At 38.5% G+C, this 18,859-nt stretch overlaps 1 protein-coding gene across 7 annotated transcripts in view; it reads right to left on the bottom strand.

The window, feature by feature from the left end:
• Positions 1 to 18,859, bottom strand: part of tenm3 (teneurin transmembrane protein 3) — a 106,622-nt gene that overhangs the window by 46,663 nt on the left and 41,100 nt on the right. For all 7 annotated transcript variants that reach the window (XM_077719976.1, XM_077719977.1, XM_077719978.1 and 4 more), the window contains 4 exons: positions 12,037 to 12,307; positions 7,749 to 7,922; positions 3,984 to 4,048; positions 472 to 579 (listed from right to left, as the gene is read on the bottom strand). In XM_077719976.1, the coding sequence (XP_077576102.1) occupies positions 472 to 579; positions 3,984 to 4,048; positions 7,749 to 7,922; positions 12,037 to 12,307 (618 nt within the window). The remainder of the gene's footprint in view (positions 1 to 471; positions 580 to 3,983; positions 4,049 to 7,748; positions 7,923 to 12,036; positions 12,308 to 18,859) is intronic.

The following is an 18,859-nucleotide window of genomic DNA, read 5'->3' as shown; positions in this document are numbered from 1 at the left end:
GATTACTCAAATATTAAGATCAATCGTGACTTTGTGATTACTCGCATTTTGTCATAAATGGTGACACTATTTTGGCTTGATTATGGAATTTTTATGCCGAATGGAGGCTTTTTTTTGTTTAATTTCCAATGGATTTGTTTTTGAGTTCCGACCATATTTGTTATTATTGCATACCTGATATGCCATGATTGTTACAGCCGTTGTTATTACTTACACATTTGGATTAATCAATAACCTTGTAATTGTTTTGATTTATGGCCTTAAATTGTCTGGAGAAATTGCCAAATTAATGATGTCCATAATTAAGTCAGATGTCCACTTGTATTGTTTTGTAATTATATTAAAGTATAATTATTGATGAACCTAACAATAGTCAAAAAGGAATGTCAACAAGTCTATTTGAAATAGTGTTGGCTGGAAATTTGAGGAGAATTGAGAAAGAACTTTTTTTGTGTTTTTTTTGGAACTGACCGTTGTCGGTGGAGACCATGAAGGTGTTTGGCGTGGTGTCGCCATTTTCAAAGGCGCCGTAGGCTTCGGTCTCCCGGAGTTGCCAGTTCAGGCCGAGCAGGTGCATTGCTGAAGCCACAAAAAAAACAAACAAAAAAATGCAAATTAGTCAAAGCTACTCAATAAATCGCTAAAGGAATCGTCAATAATGGTGGGCGGAAAATAACGGAAAATGTGGGAGGTTTTCATAATGCATTTTTTGAATCAGAAGATAATTTTGGCTAAAAAACAAAATACATTTGTTCAATCTTGGCAAAAAAAATGTGGAATTACTGCAAAAAATAAAAAGGGGAATTTACCAAAATGCTTTTTTTATGACAGTTCTAACTAAACAAAAATGTATATGTTCATTTTCAACACCATTGGATGAAAAGACCAAAATTATCTTTAAAAAACTAATGATAGACTTTGTAAACTCCCTCCTAACAAGTTAAATGTCCTTTTACACTAAATGAAAAAAAAAACGTAACAACAAACAAATTCCCAGCTTGTTTCATGAAATGTCATCCATGATATTTCCCTTCGGAAAATGACAAAAACATAACCGAGATGTTTACTATAATTTGCTCTGTTTCTATAAAACACAATAAAACAACATTGGCATCAATTCAAACCGCATGTAATAATCACAAAGCACTTGTTTTCCTTAATTAACCGAATCCAAAAGACAAAAAAAGCCCAATTAATTGCCCACTAAAGAAGCTTCAATGACAAATCCACTAAAAAAAAAGACCTTTATAATATCCCATGACAACACACACCAAAAAAAAAAATGAAACAACGTTTATTGTGGAATCCAAACAGAATCCGATAGCATCTTGGCTTGGATTCACAGCGAATATTAAAGCTGGACTTATGTAAAAGAACGATATGGGATGGACGAGAAGATATGGGAATTTGAGTGAAAAATAAAAAAAAAATAGAAGGCTCCTGGTGGCCAACAGGCAGATTTGTGCTTGCACACACACACCTCTCTCTCTCTCTCTCTCTTTCTCTCTATCTCTGTGCCTCATTAAATTAGAGGCATGCTGTGGCAGTGTGTTGGCCATAACACCTCCTGTTGAGGACGGGAGCACCGGGTCATGGGAGAATGTTGTCTAATCGACAAAGATGCTGTGCGCATAACATGCGTGTGTGTGTGTGTGTGTGTGTGTGTGTGTGTGTGTGTGTGTGTGTGTGTGTGTGTGTGTGTGTGTGTGTGTGTGTGTGTGTGTGTGAACTAGAGCGCTATGTGTGGCCTTGGGGAACACTTGCGCTTATTCCTCACGCTCGGAGACATTACAGTGCTACCTCCACTTACGAGCATAATGCGATCAGGGACTGAGTTCGTGTGTCGAATTAATTGTAACTCAAATGAACGTTTCCCATAGAAATGAACTTCAAATTAATTAATTTGTTCTGGAGGCGTCTGAAAAAAACACACAAAATGGGATATTGGATTGGAAAAATATTTTGATTGGTTTTAATTCGCCATCTATTAACAAAGTAACAAATAATTAGTAGTTTGTTAGTACTAAAATGTGTTTAATAGTACTAAAAATTATATAGATTTAGCAGAGGGGGAGAATTTTGCACGACAACGTGCTTGTAACAAAACAAACAAATTTAAATGAACTTTTTTTATTTTTATTATGATGCAGACACTCAAAAAATAATTTAATTCTAATTTTGTTTAAAATTTGATTAATTAATTAAAAACAAATGAATTTAGATGACAATACAGACACACTGATCTGCTGGTATATCAAAATTGGTCTCGTATCTCAAGATAAATATTTGCTCAAAATGTTACTCTTATCTCAAATTGCTTGTATGTCGGGGGACTTGTATGTAGAGGTACGAGGTGCTCAAAATGTTACTCTTATCTCAAATTGCTTGTATGTCGGGGCACTTGTATGTAGAGGTACGAGGTGCGCAAAATATAGAGCAAATGTTTCCGTCCACAAAAAAAACGTTGTCAAGACTTGAAGCGGCGTAGCGCTATTTTTTTTTCTTTGCGTGGATATTGTATTACAAGATAGCATCATCAATTTCAATGAACAATGGCTGCCTTCTCCGCGTCCAACCACGAGATTGCAAACATGTCACGTCATTAACCTTTTGGAAACTTTTGGCGTCCTCATTTTCGGGGGACGCCGCCAAGCAGAAAATGCTATAAAAAAAAAAGCCAGAAAATATCCAAAATTTGTTGCTAAAGATGGTTGCTAAGTGACAGAAACAAGATGGCGACCAACAAGGTTCCTCAGGCAAAAGAACGCTTCATATTTCCAGTAATTATAGATATATAATATTAACGTGGCAGCTCGGTGGGGGAGTGGTTTAGCGCATGGGGCTCGCAGTTCTGGTGTCGAGGGTTCAAATCCAGGTCGGTTGTCACTGTGTGGTGTTTACATGATCTCCCTGGGCTTGAGTGGATTTTCTCCAGGTACTCTGCTTTCCGCCCACGACCCAAAAACATGCATGCTAAGCTAACTTAGCATTAATTCGCCCATAGCTATGATTGGTTGTCTTTTTTCTCTTCATGCCCTGCGATTGGTTGGTTACCAATTCAGGTTTTTTTTTTTGTTGGTCGGGATAGGCTCTGGCACCCCCCCTGGGGACCTTTGTGTGAATAAACGGTTAGGAAAATGAATGATAGAAATGACGGTGTAATGGCAGTTTGTGTGAAGCTCCCGTTGGTGCGGAGCTCCCCCGCCTGGGCGCATCGTCATGGCAACGGCGGTCCCCGCCGCAGTCAGTGCTCCACTGGCCCTCACTTGGCCCAGAAAGGAAGGAGTCGCTCGCTTTGCAGCCCCCGGAGTCACCGCTTTCTTCTTTTAAATAGAAAGTAGCGCCGCTAACCCCAGCGCAATTCCGTAACCAGGTCGGGGGCGAAAAGACGGCCGCCATTTTTTTCAAATCATTGCGACATGAGTGGTCGCCGTCGCAGATTTTTAGCAAGAAAATTTGAATGAATCCGACATTTGGGTAATCAATTAATGAGAAAATATGTTTGTATTATTTTTGATAATAGCCCTAATGAAGAGGAACACGTTGATATTAAGATAAGATAAGGAACGCTAACTATACAGCTAAAATTAAACATAAAATAAGAACAGATAAGGGATGAGATTGTTATGTAAAATTTAAAAAATGTCAAAACGAAGGTCTATAACCATATTGCTCAGCTGAAATATACACTATTTTTTCCAAAAAAGAATAAAAATTAATGTTCATAGTGAAAATATGACAAGATGCAAAACTCCGCCCCCCCCAAAAAACTTGTGTAAACCAAGAAAAATGATTGTTGAATAGTAAATGAACCCAGACAAGATATATGACTCCAGATATTTGTCAAACTCTACGACAGTGCCCCCAAATCCATATACTATGTATATTTTCCATCTGAAAAATGGATGTAGACATTAATTTGTGATTCCATGAGCGAGCCGGCGGTGGTGGTGAATGTGTGCTGAGTGTCGATGAGCTCTTACCGACGCAGTAACAGAGGAGGATGGAGAGCAGTACAGATAGTCCTACTGCACTCAGGGCTGTACACCTGAAAGAACACACAAAAAATATTCCAGAATAAGTATGTATAGCGAACACTGACACTATTCCGACTCAACTTTTTCAATTTGCTTGGGTTCCTTCTCATTTAACGTTTCGTCTATCTACGTGTGTCAAAGGGGCGGCCCGGGGGCCAAAACTGGCCCGCCGGATCATTTTGTGCGGTCCGGGAAAGTTAATCATGAGTGCCGACTTTCTGTTTTAGGATCAAATTCAAATGAAGAGTATAGATGTATATTACATTTCCAAAATTACCCCCTTTTAAGTCAATCATTGTCATTTTTTAATCCATTTTTTCTGTTTTTAGTTCAAAAACATTTTGTAAAATCTAAAAATATATTTCAAAAAAGTTACAATAAACATTGTTTTTGATCTATAAAAACTGAATATTCAGGGCTTTTTAATAAAGTTCTTTTAATCCATTTCTAAATTATTTTAAATGGTCGGGCCTACTTGAAATCAAGTTGACGTTAAAGCGGTCCGCCAACTGCAAGATTTGGACCCAAAAAATTCCAACACATCACTAAGGGCTGGCTCTAGAGGTGACTGTGTACTTCCCTTCAAACAGAATGCTAAATTAGCCTTCTCTCCTCATACCTGGAACTCAATAGCAATTAGCATACGTCAACGACCCCTCTTTGAACCTCTCGGCCAATCATCTTCAAGCCTGGCTGTTAAACCAACAAAATTGCAACACTATCTAAAACGATGCCAAGTGTGTGTCATCGTTTATCTTCAACCTACACAAGGGACTAAAGATAAAAATTAGCCTTTGGCTACAATCTTACATATTTACAAATTTCTGTTCATTATCATAAATATGAATATGTGCTGTCCCTTATTAAATAAATCAAAATTAAGTGAGATACACAGACAAAAGCAAGCAATTTGTTCACTTTAAAACGCTAAAGTCATTAAAATATGTATAGAAAACACAAATTCATGCATTAATAAAACAGTCAGGCCTATTTGTTGATCAAAAAAATGAAAAAAAATTGACATCATACGAAGAATTTGGCGGCCTTCCAACGTCGAGGACGTCGACAAATCTTTGGAGGCGGCAGATAATTGTCTTTTATGACATGCAAATATGGAGACGACTGGGAATCCCGCTATGGGAGAGCGACAATTGGCAGCTTAACACCAGAGCTCCCAGAGTTCCCAGTGGCCCCGACTTGGAGTCAATGGATACTCGGCGAAATGAAAAGGACAAAATTGGAGCACTAATGACGAGAAGAGGAAACACCAGAGCGCCCCCTCAGGGGGCTGTGTTAACTTTGCGTCCAAGTGAGGACTGTGTGTCAGGTGCTAATCAGGCTAATCGCCTTGCTAGCCTGGAGGACATGACGATTGTTGTTACCGTATTAGTCCGAATGTAATTTTAACATTGAAATAAGACTGAAAAATTGTCATTTGGATTAAATTGGGGCTGTAGATATTATAGCTGTTCACTAGGCATTAGGTATATTGATGAACTGGTTAATTCAATTTTGTTGTTTTGTCACATTAGATTGGTTAAAAATGATTTACAAATATGATTGCACATTAGTTGGCATATTTAAATGTTGAGATATTTTTTGCATGAGTTCAATGAGGCAAAATAACACGTGTTTTGATTCCAATATATTGTTATAATCATTTCTTTTAGATTTTGGGTCATTATTTTGGGTAAAAACAATGAATTTGGTGCTCAAAAAGTCTCCTTTTCAAAGTCCAGTCTTTTTATCTCCAATATATTGTTAGAATCATTTGTTTTAGATATTGTGTCATTATTTTGTCATTATTTTGTGTAAATAAATATATTTTGGTGCTCAAAAAGACTTATTCACAAAGTCCAGCCTTTTTCTCTCCAATATATTGTTAGAATATTTTGTATTAAATGTTGCGTCATTATTTTTGTAAAAGAAAAATGGTGTTCAAAAAGTCTTCTTTTCAGAGTCCAATCTTGAAAAAATATGGGGTCGTCTTATATTCAGGGTCGTCTAATATTCAGGGTCGTCTTATATTCAGGGTCGTCTTATATTCAGGGTCGTCTTATATTCGGGGCAATGCAATATTCGCAGAATAAAAGAAAGTATATACGTGCCAACCCAAGGTAGAAAGAAGTCAATGAAACCGGTGGACAAAACTCCAAAGAACTCCAGAACGTCACGGAACAGATAAACAATGTTTTTTTTATTTTATTCCCTAAGCGGACGTGAGCGAAATGGGCTTCGGGTTTTGAAGAGGTTGAAAAGAAAGCGTGAGAAATTCAGCTTTGAGGGAAATCAAGTGCTTGGCCCACGCAAGGGAAGGCAAGGCAAAGCAAGGCAAGGCAGCACGTCAAACAAAGTTGAGGGTTTTTTGGGGCACGTACAAAGAGAAATATTGTCCGCATTCGTGGCATGTTGGCAGGTCAAGAAGGAGATAACATAACGCAATGTATTGAATGATTTATGAAAACTTGACTGGCTCTCAACGGCATAGCGCCCGCCACGAATACAAAGATGCCGACCGACACTCGCTCGCCCGGCCTCAAATACCCGCAACGTGTCGGTTAGCCTACTTTTTCTCGCACGCAAACTCTTGCTCAAATACAACTCTTTAAATTTGACGAGTTTGTTTAGCCTGTCGGCCTGGCGTAGACATGGGCAAACTACGGCCCGCGGACCACGTCCATTTTCTCCAATGGTGCCGCAGAAAAGAAAGTGGAAAAGCTTGAAGGAAAAGAACATTATTTCCAGAAAATTCACCTCTGCCTCGACCCGATCTCCGCTCGACGACACCAATGTCGCCGCAACACATTTTTTAAAAGAAAGATGGCTTATCGACTGCGAAAATGACACGACGGAGTGAGGAGGACGAAGATTGAAGGACTTGGGGAGCACCCGTCCGTGACCGGCCGTGTTTGCCAGGAGAAAAAAAAAACGGATTCTCTGGCTTTTTGCCTGGTTTTGGAGAAGCCTGGCTTACTCTTCGCATGCTTTGTTTGACGACTCTGACAACGGAGGCGGCGTTTTATAGGGTGTCTCCGACTTGACAATTTTACAAGTGTAAAGATTTACACTTGCATTGGGTGCTTAGCTCCTCAGATGGATACTTTAACAGTTCTAGGGTCAGGTTTAACTCTTTAATAATCCCACTTTGGGGCCCTGAGAAGACGAAATTGGGGCAAAGTATGCTCAAACCAATAACGTCTCAAGAAAATGAAGAAATATATATGTATATATATCTTGAATTTCATTCATAAAAGTCAAAATAAACTTTGTTTAGCGTTTTATCTGTTTATGCTTTATTTAGGAATATGTATTTAAAATTATTGGCCATATTCGCTTACATCATGACATCACGTCGCCACAAAATTGTAGATTTTTGCAAGTCGTGTTTTTATGCGCGTAAAAGCCATACTCTCGATTCAGTCATCATTTTTTGCGAGTAAATTCTGTACATTTTTTACTGGGATTTAACATATTTTAGTCGTCCTTTTAGTTTTAAATAAATCAAACTAATACTTTGTCAGTTTCGATAAGTGTAAAAACGAGGAAAGTTCATAATTATTTCCAACTGTCAAATGTAAATGGAAAGAGTATTTTATCACTACATCAATTATTATTATACCCACTAGACAACAATGTTAATCAGCTAAAATTCTGGAGAAACCTTTACGCTTTACAATAAAATGGTAATAAAAAGTAAGGAATGTTGCTTACCTCCATGAGCAATATCTGGAGGATTTTTTAAACTTGAAGGCTGAGCGGGACAAGGTGTTTCTTGGCAAAGGTCTGGTCGGAGGGGAGTACACCGAGCCCGTTGCCATGGTGTAGCCGGGTGTTGCCGTGGAGAAGAGAGGGGTGGTACCCGTACCGGTTTTAAAAAGGAAGTGCCTAAAAAAAGAAAAACAAAAAAAAACATTGGGATACATTTTTTACTATAGACTCTTACAGTATAGACATGATTTTAAGATAAATTTGAGGGAAATATAACACAGAAAAGCTCATTTTCATTGGTTGTCATGGAGACAAATGACAAAAAACTAAAAGCACAATATACAAAAGTACCAAAGAGCAATCTGAAATAGAAAAAACAAACAATAATGAAGTGAAAAATGTAATTATATACATTTTTCAAACTCTGACAAACATAATTAAATCCCTTGAGCTGCTAATGTTGACATTTTTCTCACTTGAATATCATTTTGAAAAGTGTATCTTTCCTAAGTACACATGGATTTTTTTTACTCCATTTAATTGATATTTACATCAATGCCCATGAAAAAAGGCATTTATTATTTTTTTTAGAGGAGCTAAAGTGATGTAAATCCCTGCTAAAAAAACAACAACGCGAGTACAGTAATTACCAAGGTCACTGTCTAATTAATGACAGAGCTTCAGCTAATGAGCATCTGCAATTACAATTACGACGACTGTCTAACAAGCAAGTGTGATTAACAATTAGAGGCGATTGCAATAAGGGCGCTGTAATTAATATCTTGCTCTAGGCAAGATGGGGAAAAAAGATTTTACCCCCCAAAAAAGCCAAGAATGGTTTCTTTGAGCATTGTTTAATTAAGCAGCAGATGCTAGCTAGCATTTAGCAGCTGCTCTAGCTAGCATGAAGACGTTTTCAGTCTAAAAACAATGTTTCCACTTCTGTTTTACTAGAAAGTAGCTCTTATTTTGTATTTTTTGTTGTTGTTTATCAGTAAATTGAATGGAAGTTATTGAAATTATACATTAAAAGGTTTATATACGATAAAAATGAAGTGGGGGGATATTTATTTTGTTAGCGCTTAGCCGTAAGGCTAAACAATATGCGGGTTAGAAGTGAAAGTGGAATGCAACTGAATGAAATGCAACCCTTTTTTCTCCCCTTTGCTCTAAGGTAGCTTTGCGCTACATGTTGACGTCATTTTTCCATCCCCTAATTGGTTCCCCGATGGCTTCAAAGCTCCTGGCCGGGCGGGGGTCCACCTGGGAGCCCCAGCAGACAACACTCCAGACAAATGAAAATTCATTTCTGAGGTGCACGGAAGAGAAAACATGGGGAAATTGGACCAAAAGCACACACTAAAATGTCAGGTTGATTGTTAGCCTCACAATTCTGGGGTCGAGGGTTCGATCCCAGGTGGATCTACACCGTGTGGAGCTAACATGTTCTTCCCAGGATCGAGTGGCTTTTCTCTGGCTACACCCTTAATTACCAGCATGCTAGGCTAATTGCTAACTTGGCCTAAATTATGATTGAATTAGATTTGCTAACTTTATTTATCCTGTACTCTAGAAATTTCATTGTAACAGTGGCAAGAGGTTGAGAATACAGACACAGAAAAAGACAACTTAGACGTAAATAAATAGTTAATAAGTAAGTTAATAAATTAATAAAAATATTCTTTAAAAAACTATATACATATACAAACCTATGTACACACAATTCAGGGTGATGCCTACCTGGGATAGGCTCTAGCACCCCCGCGATCCTCGTGAGGATAAACGGTTCAGAAAATTGATTATTTTTTCTTTCAAAAACCCAACCCAGACATTACAGTATTGTGTTTTGTTGTTAAAATCCTTCCCGTCATTTTATATACGAGTATAACCTTAATTTTACATAGAAATAACAAATTAGCCGAGTAAGCAAGCCAAGTACGGATCAGCGAAATGGAGTCGGCCAGGTTTTGTGTAAACGAGAGCCAGAGGACTCGCTGTGGGGTTCTTCTTTTGAGTCCATCTTTAAGGCCCCGTAAAAGGATTTCCAATTGACAAATGTACGCCGTACGGCGGGATGGCTTGGTGTAGCGCACCGGCCATTCAAGGCCATGGTGGAAACTAATGACGGCAGACAAGCGGAGATGGCGGCCATAATAGAGTGGAAAATGAGCGTGACCGCGCTGAGCGGCAAGCAGAACTAAGACGCTCGCTCCAGATAATTCTTTCTTCTAACCTGCATTTGAGCAATTCTTCACACTGGATGTCTATATTAATCCTGGCAACAGCAGAAGGTTGGAACTTACACTTTTTCTCTCTAATGGATGCGCTCATAAAGCAGTAACAGACGACGACAACAATCCAACAACGCAAACTAATACGAGTGAATTGCCATTCTAATTGACAGTTTATGTGAGATGAGGGGAAAAAAATGGATGAAAAAATCCTGAGGTAATCATATTTTCAAAACTCATTCATAGCATGAATGATGAGATATTATTCAATTTTCTTTGCCTTTCCTTGCAAAAAGTGATACATTTCATAGCAAACTACATACATATACACACAGGAACTAGTTTCACTGTGTACAGTATTTGAAGTAGTTAACTTTTTAAATATATACATCATATTTTGATATCAACAGTCTTTTGACAGCTTTAATATTCAATACACACTTTTTATTATAGGTGGGTACTTATATTTATGTATAGGCGCAAAAACATGTATTTTGGTAGTTAAAATGGGGGTGATCATACTGCAGTTTTTTTTGTTTTCTCTGGTTTAATTTAACCACGATGTTCTAAATATTACTGTACATATGCACACATACAAACCTATATATTTTATGTATATTTTATTTTTTTAAGACCTACCTACCATATGTATACATATTTATTTATTTACTTATTTATGACCTATCTATTTATGTCTAAAATGTATTTTACTGTGTCTGTATTCTCAACCTCTTGCTACTGTGACATTGAAATTTACCAAATTATCTAATCTAATCCATATAGACTCACACAGCTGAGTCATGGACTCCATAATTTAGACGTGAATATAGCAATTGTTAATAGATGACACAAAACTGCTGTCATAAGCCGCAAGGCAAGCTATTTTTTTTCTTTTTTTTTTACTTTTTCAAATCCATATTTATATTTTCCAGTGAGTCACCACAGCATTAGCTTGCATCTCTCACACTTATCCACACACGTTTTAGGAAAGCTGCCAGATTTCAGTTTTTGTTGAACAGAATTCTGTATTGGCCATTTCAAGCAGACATATTTTATGACTTATTCATTGTCATGATTGGGAGCATTTTTAAAAACCATTCGCAAGATTTAAATCTCCAATTCTTGACTTGTTTCCTTTTCTCGACATGATTTGTACGCAAAATGTTATGTTTGGATTGTAACTATCAACAAAAAGGAAATAGTCAAGTACACTAAAAAATATTGTGGAATTCCCACAATTCTTGCCAACTTTCGCAATCAGCAAAATATGAACTCTCCAAATAAGTGCATGTCAATCAAAAGTCGGGACTGGTGTGATGAACGTATAATTAAAAAAAATAAGATTATGATTGCACTTTTGATTTTTCTGTCCCGGATCATGAAACTTGTTTGATTCCAAACATTAAATGAGTGAACGTCACGCTTAATGGAGTCATTACTCAGCAGACACTGGCCGCATAGCCTCCAAATTTTTAATATATAAGATTGATGTCTGGTGTTACATGCTATTACGGAGACAAAAAAACGGAGTCCTAACGCATTTTAGGTTAAATTACGATCTTATTTCATAATTTTCAATAGATACCTGATTTGATTTTTGTCTCAAATGAGCACCAGCAAACAAATGATAGAGACAAAATAGTCCAAAAAAAAACAAGGTGGCGCTACAATGCAATTTCAAATAGAACTTACTCTTGCTGGTTATTCATTTGAATAAACAGAAATATAAACTTACTGTACCCTGAAACATAGTAGTTTCATTGACAAAGCCAGTGGCATGTTCCCCCTACCTCTACTTACAACTGCCTCCACTTACAACTGCCTCCACTTACAACTGCCTCCACTTACAACTGCCTCCACTTACAACTGCCTCCACTTACAACTGCCTCCACTTACAACTGCCTCCACTTACAACTGCCTCCACTTACAACTGCCTCCACTTACAACTGCCTCTACTTACAAATGATTCCACTTACAACTGCCAATAAAAGCATTCAGTTCACTTCATTGGTGCACATTATAGTGCGATAAATACGACAGGGTTTTAATTGTGTGTTTACCTTGTTTCCAGAGGCACATTGCTACCCAGCACCCAGCTGTCTTGCAGCGGGACGCTCTCTGGGGGCGTGGTCTGCAGCTCGGCAGGCGATTGGCCGGCCACGGGGGCCGGGTTTCCGCTGGGAGGAGCTTGATGCCGGACCGAATTCAACAAGTGGCCGGTGTGATGGTTACTGTGCAGCGACTGGTTGAGGGCGGTTACCGAGGGCTGCTGACGATATGCGGGTGACGCCACCGGGGGCAACGTAGAGTTGTGGTGATGGGAGCTTTGCTCTGTAAAACATTAAATACCAGAATTAGAATATGTCACGCAAAATGATAGCATTAGCATCTCTTAGCTCTGCTCTCATTTTTTTCCCAGTCACAATAACAAAAACTACAGTACAGAAAAATCTAAGTCAATGGAAAAGGCTGATGTACGTGTTTAAGAGTTCTAACTTGTAACGTCAACATTGCGGGTTAGAATCCATCCTTGGCTAGGCTAGGTGAGGGAAAAGCTTATTTGTAATTGTAGCCAATGAAGCGCGCTATCATCCATCCATTCCTGCTGAACACACTGAAAAATGTGGCCAGTGTTGAGTGAGATCCAAAGTACACAAAGGCTGTTGATTTTGCTCTTTGATTGCACAGATTAATCTTTGCTAGACCTCCGCGTAAACGCCAATCGGCCTATTTAAGCAAATCCCACGGCATTGCGGCCAGCCGGCAACATCAAAATTGCTTCAATGAGACATTTTCTCCCTCTTTCAGTTTGATTTATTTAATAAAAAGGACAATTCATATGCATGTAAGTTGATAGCCAAAGGCTAATTTACATCTTTAGTCCCTTGGCCAGGTTTATGTTAAAAAACACAAGATAAAATCAACAAGGCAATATTAGGGAGGAAGACAGAAAAAATATATATATATCAAAAGTCATATATAGGATTATTTAGTGTGAGGGTTCAAAAATTCAACCTCAGTCCTGATATTGTGGTGACGGTTTTAATTTGTTTTAAACCACAGATCTCCAATCTTAATTTGAATTCCCTCAAAACCTCCAAAGAGGAATGTTTGCCACAATACTAGTGGTCCTACAAGTGCAATCAGTGGATTGGCATCAGGTGCTTGTCGTAACCCAACCCCCATTGCCTCAGAGTCTCAGTCAGCTCGCTTTCTGCTGGAACACTCCTTGAAACGCAAAGTGGCGGCCCGCGGGCCAAATGTGGCCCGCCTGATCATTTTGTAAGGCCCGGGAAAGTCAATGATGAGTGCCTACTTTCTGTTTTAGGATCAAATTCAAATGAAGAGTATAAATGGATATTACATTTACTGATTTTGCCCTTTTTACATCAATCATTGTCATTTTTTTATCATTTTTTTCTGTTTTTAGCTAAAAAATCATTTTGTAAAATCTAAAATTATATAAAAAAAAATGCAAAATATTCAGGGCTTTTGATCCAGTTTGTTTAATCCATTTAAAAAAAAATATTGTAATTATTTAATATTTTTTTCTGGGTTTTTAGTTAAAAAAATCATTTTGTAAAATCTAAAAATATATTTTAAAAAAAGCTAAAATAAACTGTTTTAGATCTATAAAAACAGAATATTCAGGGCTTTGAATCCAGTTCTTTTAATCCATTAATAAAAAATGTAAATATTCTATCTAAAATGGTCAAGTTGACGTTAATGCGGCCCGCCATCCAGCTCGAGTTTGAGACTCTTGCCTCGTCACACAGGGCCAACCCGCTGTAAATAAGAGGTGGAGTCGCCCCGTACGGAGTAAAGGACAAGTGTTTGTGGCGGAGGCAGTGAACATTGTAACCCGGAACATCTGGCGCACTTTCATTTGCAACGTTTAATTAGTAAGTCGTCTGAGCTCAACGATCTGTAAAAATGGGGAAAAAGGCAGCGGCAGCGGCAGCAACAACAACGACGGGACATTTGGACAACGACGAGCTGAGAAGGAGACGGTGGCCACGCCACGCGCTCTCCGCGATATGACTCGACGGGGAGGCATTACGCCAGCCTCATTTGCCCGAGTGTAAACACGGAAGGCAGCTTAATGATGCCATCTTCTTAACGGTGCTTTCGAGGACTCGCTCTTAACGGCGTGAAAAACAGCTTTTCCAATACTCGCTCATTTTAGTCCAAAAGCCCAATGCTTGTTACAGACTGACATTTGAAACGGTTGTGAGGATCGCGGGGGGTGCTGGAGCCTATCCCACCTACCTACGGGTACTGAGACAGGGAGACAAAGGACAACCAATCTCAGCTAAGGCCAATTTAGCATACAATTAGCTCATGCTGCATGATATTGGGAAAAAAGTACCCCGAGAAAAGCCACGCAAGTCCGGGAAGAATATGCAAACTCCACACCAACCTGGAATCGAACCCGAGACCACAGAACTGCGAGGTTGACATGATAACACCCTGAATGTGGCCAACCAATCGCAGGGCACGACGAAACAAAAGCCAACCAATCATAGCTAACGTTGTGCAATTTACAGTGCTAAATTAGCCTAGCATGCAAACTCCACACAGTGAGGACCAAACTGGGATCGAACCCGAGACCCTGGAACTGCGAGCCTGCCGCGATAACCACTTGTGCAACACTCCCTGAACATGGATAACAAATACAACAAAAAGACAACCAATCATAGCTATGGCTATACAATTTACAATGCTAAATTAGCCTAGCATGCTTGTTTTTGGGACGTGGGAAGAAATCGGAGAACCCAAAGAAAATCCACGCTAGCCCAGGGATAACATACAAACAAATACTAACAATCTCAATGGCAAACGAATGCATATTGACATATTGCAATGACATCATCATTGTGCAACCGTTGGTTTGCTATTTTTCGACCAAGTTCGGAGGCTTTAATCAGCGTTCTCCATTTTGACTTTGCTAGTTGAAAGTGGCTGACCTCCGATCCACACTCCCTTCTTTCTTGTTCCCACTTTGATTTTCTCCCGCCTCGTCAGCTACTGCCGAATCCCCCCCCCTAGTCCCCCCTCTCCCGACCACCCCGCACTCCGACCACCCGTTGTTCCCCTAACCTCCTCCTCCTCCTCCCTCCCCCACCTGCTCTATTTCTCTCCCCGAGGTCAAGCGGTTAGCATGGAAGAGCGAGCAAGTATCCACTAACAGAGTGGCGACCAGTCGCACTTCTACATATATACGGATTAAAAGAACTGGATTAAAAAACCCTAAATATTCCGTTTTTTTATAGATTGAAAACAATGTTTATTTTAGCTTTTTAATCTATATTTTTAGATTTTACCAAATGATTTTTGAACTAAAAACTGATAAAAGTGATTAAAAAATGACAATAATATTTAGATTTTTTTTAAATAAATGGATTAAAAAACTGGATCAACTGGATAGCTTGTTTACTATATTTTTAGATTTTACAAAATTATTTTTGAACTAAAAACACAGAAAAAATAGATTAAAAAATGACAATGATTGATTTAAAAGGGGGGAAATCAAGAAAATTAATACACATCTGTACTTTAGATTTGAATTTGATCCTAAAACAGAAAGTTGACACTCATGATTGACTTTCTCGGGCCAAACAAACTGATGCGGTGGGCCACATTTGGCCCCCGTGCCACCACTTTGACACAGTTGGTTTAAATTTTTTTAAGCTTTTGACTCTGAAAAAGCCAGAATGAACCTGTCATATGACTAAAACCACCGTTTTTTTTATAACCCACACATTGTTTAACCTAAACAATCTGTTCTCTCTTAATGACTTTTCACACATTAGCACATTTTTTTTTTAACGCGTGACCTCACTAACCTTGCCCAAGTGAATGTAATCAAGTCAATGAGTCATTTAAAAAATCCTTGCAAAAACAGCAACATCCCAAAGCGCTTCTCCATCTCTCAAAGTTAAAAATAAACAAACATCTTCTGATCTCAAGCCCCCCCGAGCCAGGAATACTGAGCAATTTTCTCAAAAATAAAAAAAGCCAAAATGAGCATCATTGTAAGCCAATAGAAAGCAGTTATTCAATCTTTTTTGGAAAGTCATACCCACGTGAAAACCATTCATTTCAGGAAAGTGCACATGTATTTGAGCCGGCTGTTTATTTTCCAGTGAGGAAACATTAGAGGATCCTTCAAGCCTGCAAACCTGCTCGTGGTTGCGAGCAATTTCTCCAAAAAAGCCAAAGAAAACCAGCGGCAAGCTCACCCGAGGGGAAGACATTTAAAAATGTTCACAGCAGAACAACTAAGGAAAATTTACATCAAGCTAAATCTTAAGGGAGCGCTACGCTAACGCAAAAATGGCTACAATCGGGTTTTCTTTTTGTTGAATAGAGCAAAAGAGTCTAAAATAATAATAATGCGTGTATAAAAGATGAGTGTTTATGATCCTAGAGTTGTCAAAATATCATATTAGTGGTTAGAGGGAATTTTTGGATTTTTTTAATGAGTAAATAAGGCTTAATATGATCAAATTTTGTAATGTTTTTCAAAATAATGTCCTTTTTTTCAATAGACAATTTTTGCTAACAAATGGGAAATCCACTATGACTCACAATTTGGTTTTCTAGCTAAAAAACGTCAATGTTGCTCAAAACAACGTTTCAAAATTAAGCAAAAATGTTACACTTATTTACGTTGTTTTTCCCAAATGAATGGTCACGGTAAGTTAAAATGGCCGGCTAAAAACTAACAAAATTTTGTCATGGACATTACTAAAACAATTTAAAAATTATTTTTCATAGTTTTGCTACAAAATGTGTCAAGTAAATAAGAAAAAAACTGAAAAAATTCAATTCTCCCCACCGCCAATGGCTTCTTTTCAGGGTTGGACGGGATGTCCAAAATGTTGACGCCGCCAATTTGAAAAAAAAAAAGTGCGTTTCTTTGCAAATGGCGGCGGTATGACGCCAAGGCTTATTGACGTTGTCTATTCCAAAAGTAAAAGGCAAGAGACGGACGGACAGACGGACGGACGCAGACAGCAAACAAATAACACTTAGTGCTTTTTAAGATCAGGACCAGCTAGACAATTCTCTCCAACACCAGAAACAACCAATCAATGAACAAATGAATGAAGCGCTCAGGGAGGGGGGAGGGAGGGGTTCTGAGGATGGGGGGGGGGGGGGGGTGCAATTCTTTTCAACGCCAGTCCCAATCAATGAGGGCCACGGGATTAAAAGATTCAGAGACAAAGCCAAGATCTTTCCAGACGCTGCGATGGATGGACGGATCCATTTTCACCATCGTGGAAATATTTGCAAAGTTGAATGGAAGAATTGATCAAACTCGTGAAAATGACAAGTGCAAAAATACAAACATGGGACTTTTTGCACTCAACTCAGGTTAAAATTAGACTTTTTAAAGATGGCCGAGATGCCAAATTCTAAAGATTTTTCTTCGTTTTCATGCAAAACTACGAAAATCATTATTTTAGTGATGTCCATGAAAATGTTGATAGTTTTTGGTTGAGCATTTTAACTTACCGTGACCATTCATTTGGAAACGCAACGTAAATAAGTGTAGAATTTTGCATGTTTTTAAAATGTTTCATTATTTTGAAAGTTTTTTTCTGAATTGGCTATTGATTGGCCATTAAGCCTTATTTATTCATCAAAAAATCTGAAAAAGATGGCAGAGCTGCCAAATACGATTGGAATTTTCCATCGTTGACAACAGTTTTCACACATTTTGTATCAAAACTACAAAAATTAATTTTTTTTTAGTGATGTCCATGAAAATGTTGTTAGTTTTTGGCTGAGCATTTTAACTTACCACGACCATTCATTTACCGTTATTTTATAGCGGAACCAAATTTGGATTGGACGTCAAAAAGTCAACATGGTACCGTTTGCAAAAGTGATTGACAGGACAACAAAAAATGGATGACGGCAAAAAAGAGTAAATCGCCCAAAAAAATGAGGGCAACCCCAAAAATAACTTGTAAGTGACGACGGGAGTTATATTTTCCATGTTTGGCTGAGCACAAAAAACGACCACACACACACACACACACACAGAAACGGGGCGCACATACGACCGTAATTTGCTCTTATTTAAAAGGTCTGCTCGCGATTGTGTTTGGATGACAATGTAAACAAGCGGCGTGCTTGCGTCTGTTTCCATCATTCCATGCAGCAGCTGTCAGCAAGACTTTCAATTTCTCACTCTGCAAAAAGCCAAATGTGTTCCTCTCTCTCCACTCTTTTTTTTTTCTTTTCCCTTTCATGCGGGCGCCATCGGGCCGCTGCGCCGTCGCTCCGTTGCGGCGTTCCGCCTCTACGGCTCCACTTGCGGTCGTCTCGGTTGCGCTCTTGCAAACTATGACGCTGTGCTTTCCTTCTAAAGACGCAATGACGGATGCGGGGTCCGCTGGCAAGACCCACCTCCACTAATGACAACCAGAAGGTACAGAAATACACAGTCGCTCGGGTTCCCACAACACCCAGTTGAAAGTCTTCTACACTCATTCCAATAGCTTCTTATTTACAGTCCATGGACCCAAAATCACTCTATAAAATGTTTTTTTCTCTTACCTAAACACAATTTAAGCATAGTAATCATTGTTTTTCCATAAAAAAAAATCTATCCAGAAATGGTTAAAAAAAATCCATATTTTGGTTACCTAATCCATATTTTTGGTTGGTTGTGAACTTTTTGGCTCATATACTGATATATGAAACTCTCTGAGGTTGGCGTGTGGTTGAAACTTAGTTTTTTAAGTTCTTACACTATTTATAGTTAAAAATAAAAGTATTCTATGCAGAATTGGTTACAAAATCCATAATTTCAGTTGATTGTTAACTTATTGGTTCATCCACCGAGATATGAAACTCTCTGAGGTTGGC

The sequence above is a fragment of the Stigmatopora nigra genome, chromosome 6 (genome assembly GCF_051989575.1).
Source record: "Stigmatopora nigra isolate UIUO_SnigA chromosome 6, RoL_Snig_1.1, whole genome shotgun sequence".
Taxonomy (NCBI): Eukaryota; Metazoa; Chordata; class Actinopteri; order Syngnathiformes; family Syngnathidae; genus Stigmatopora; species Stigmatopora nigra.
This window is presented reverse-complemented; position numbering and strand designations above follow the sequence as displayed.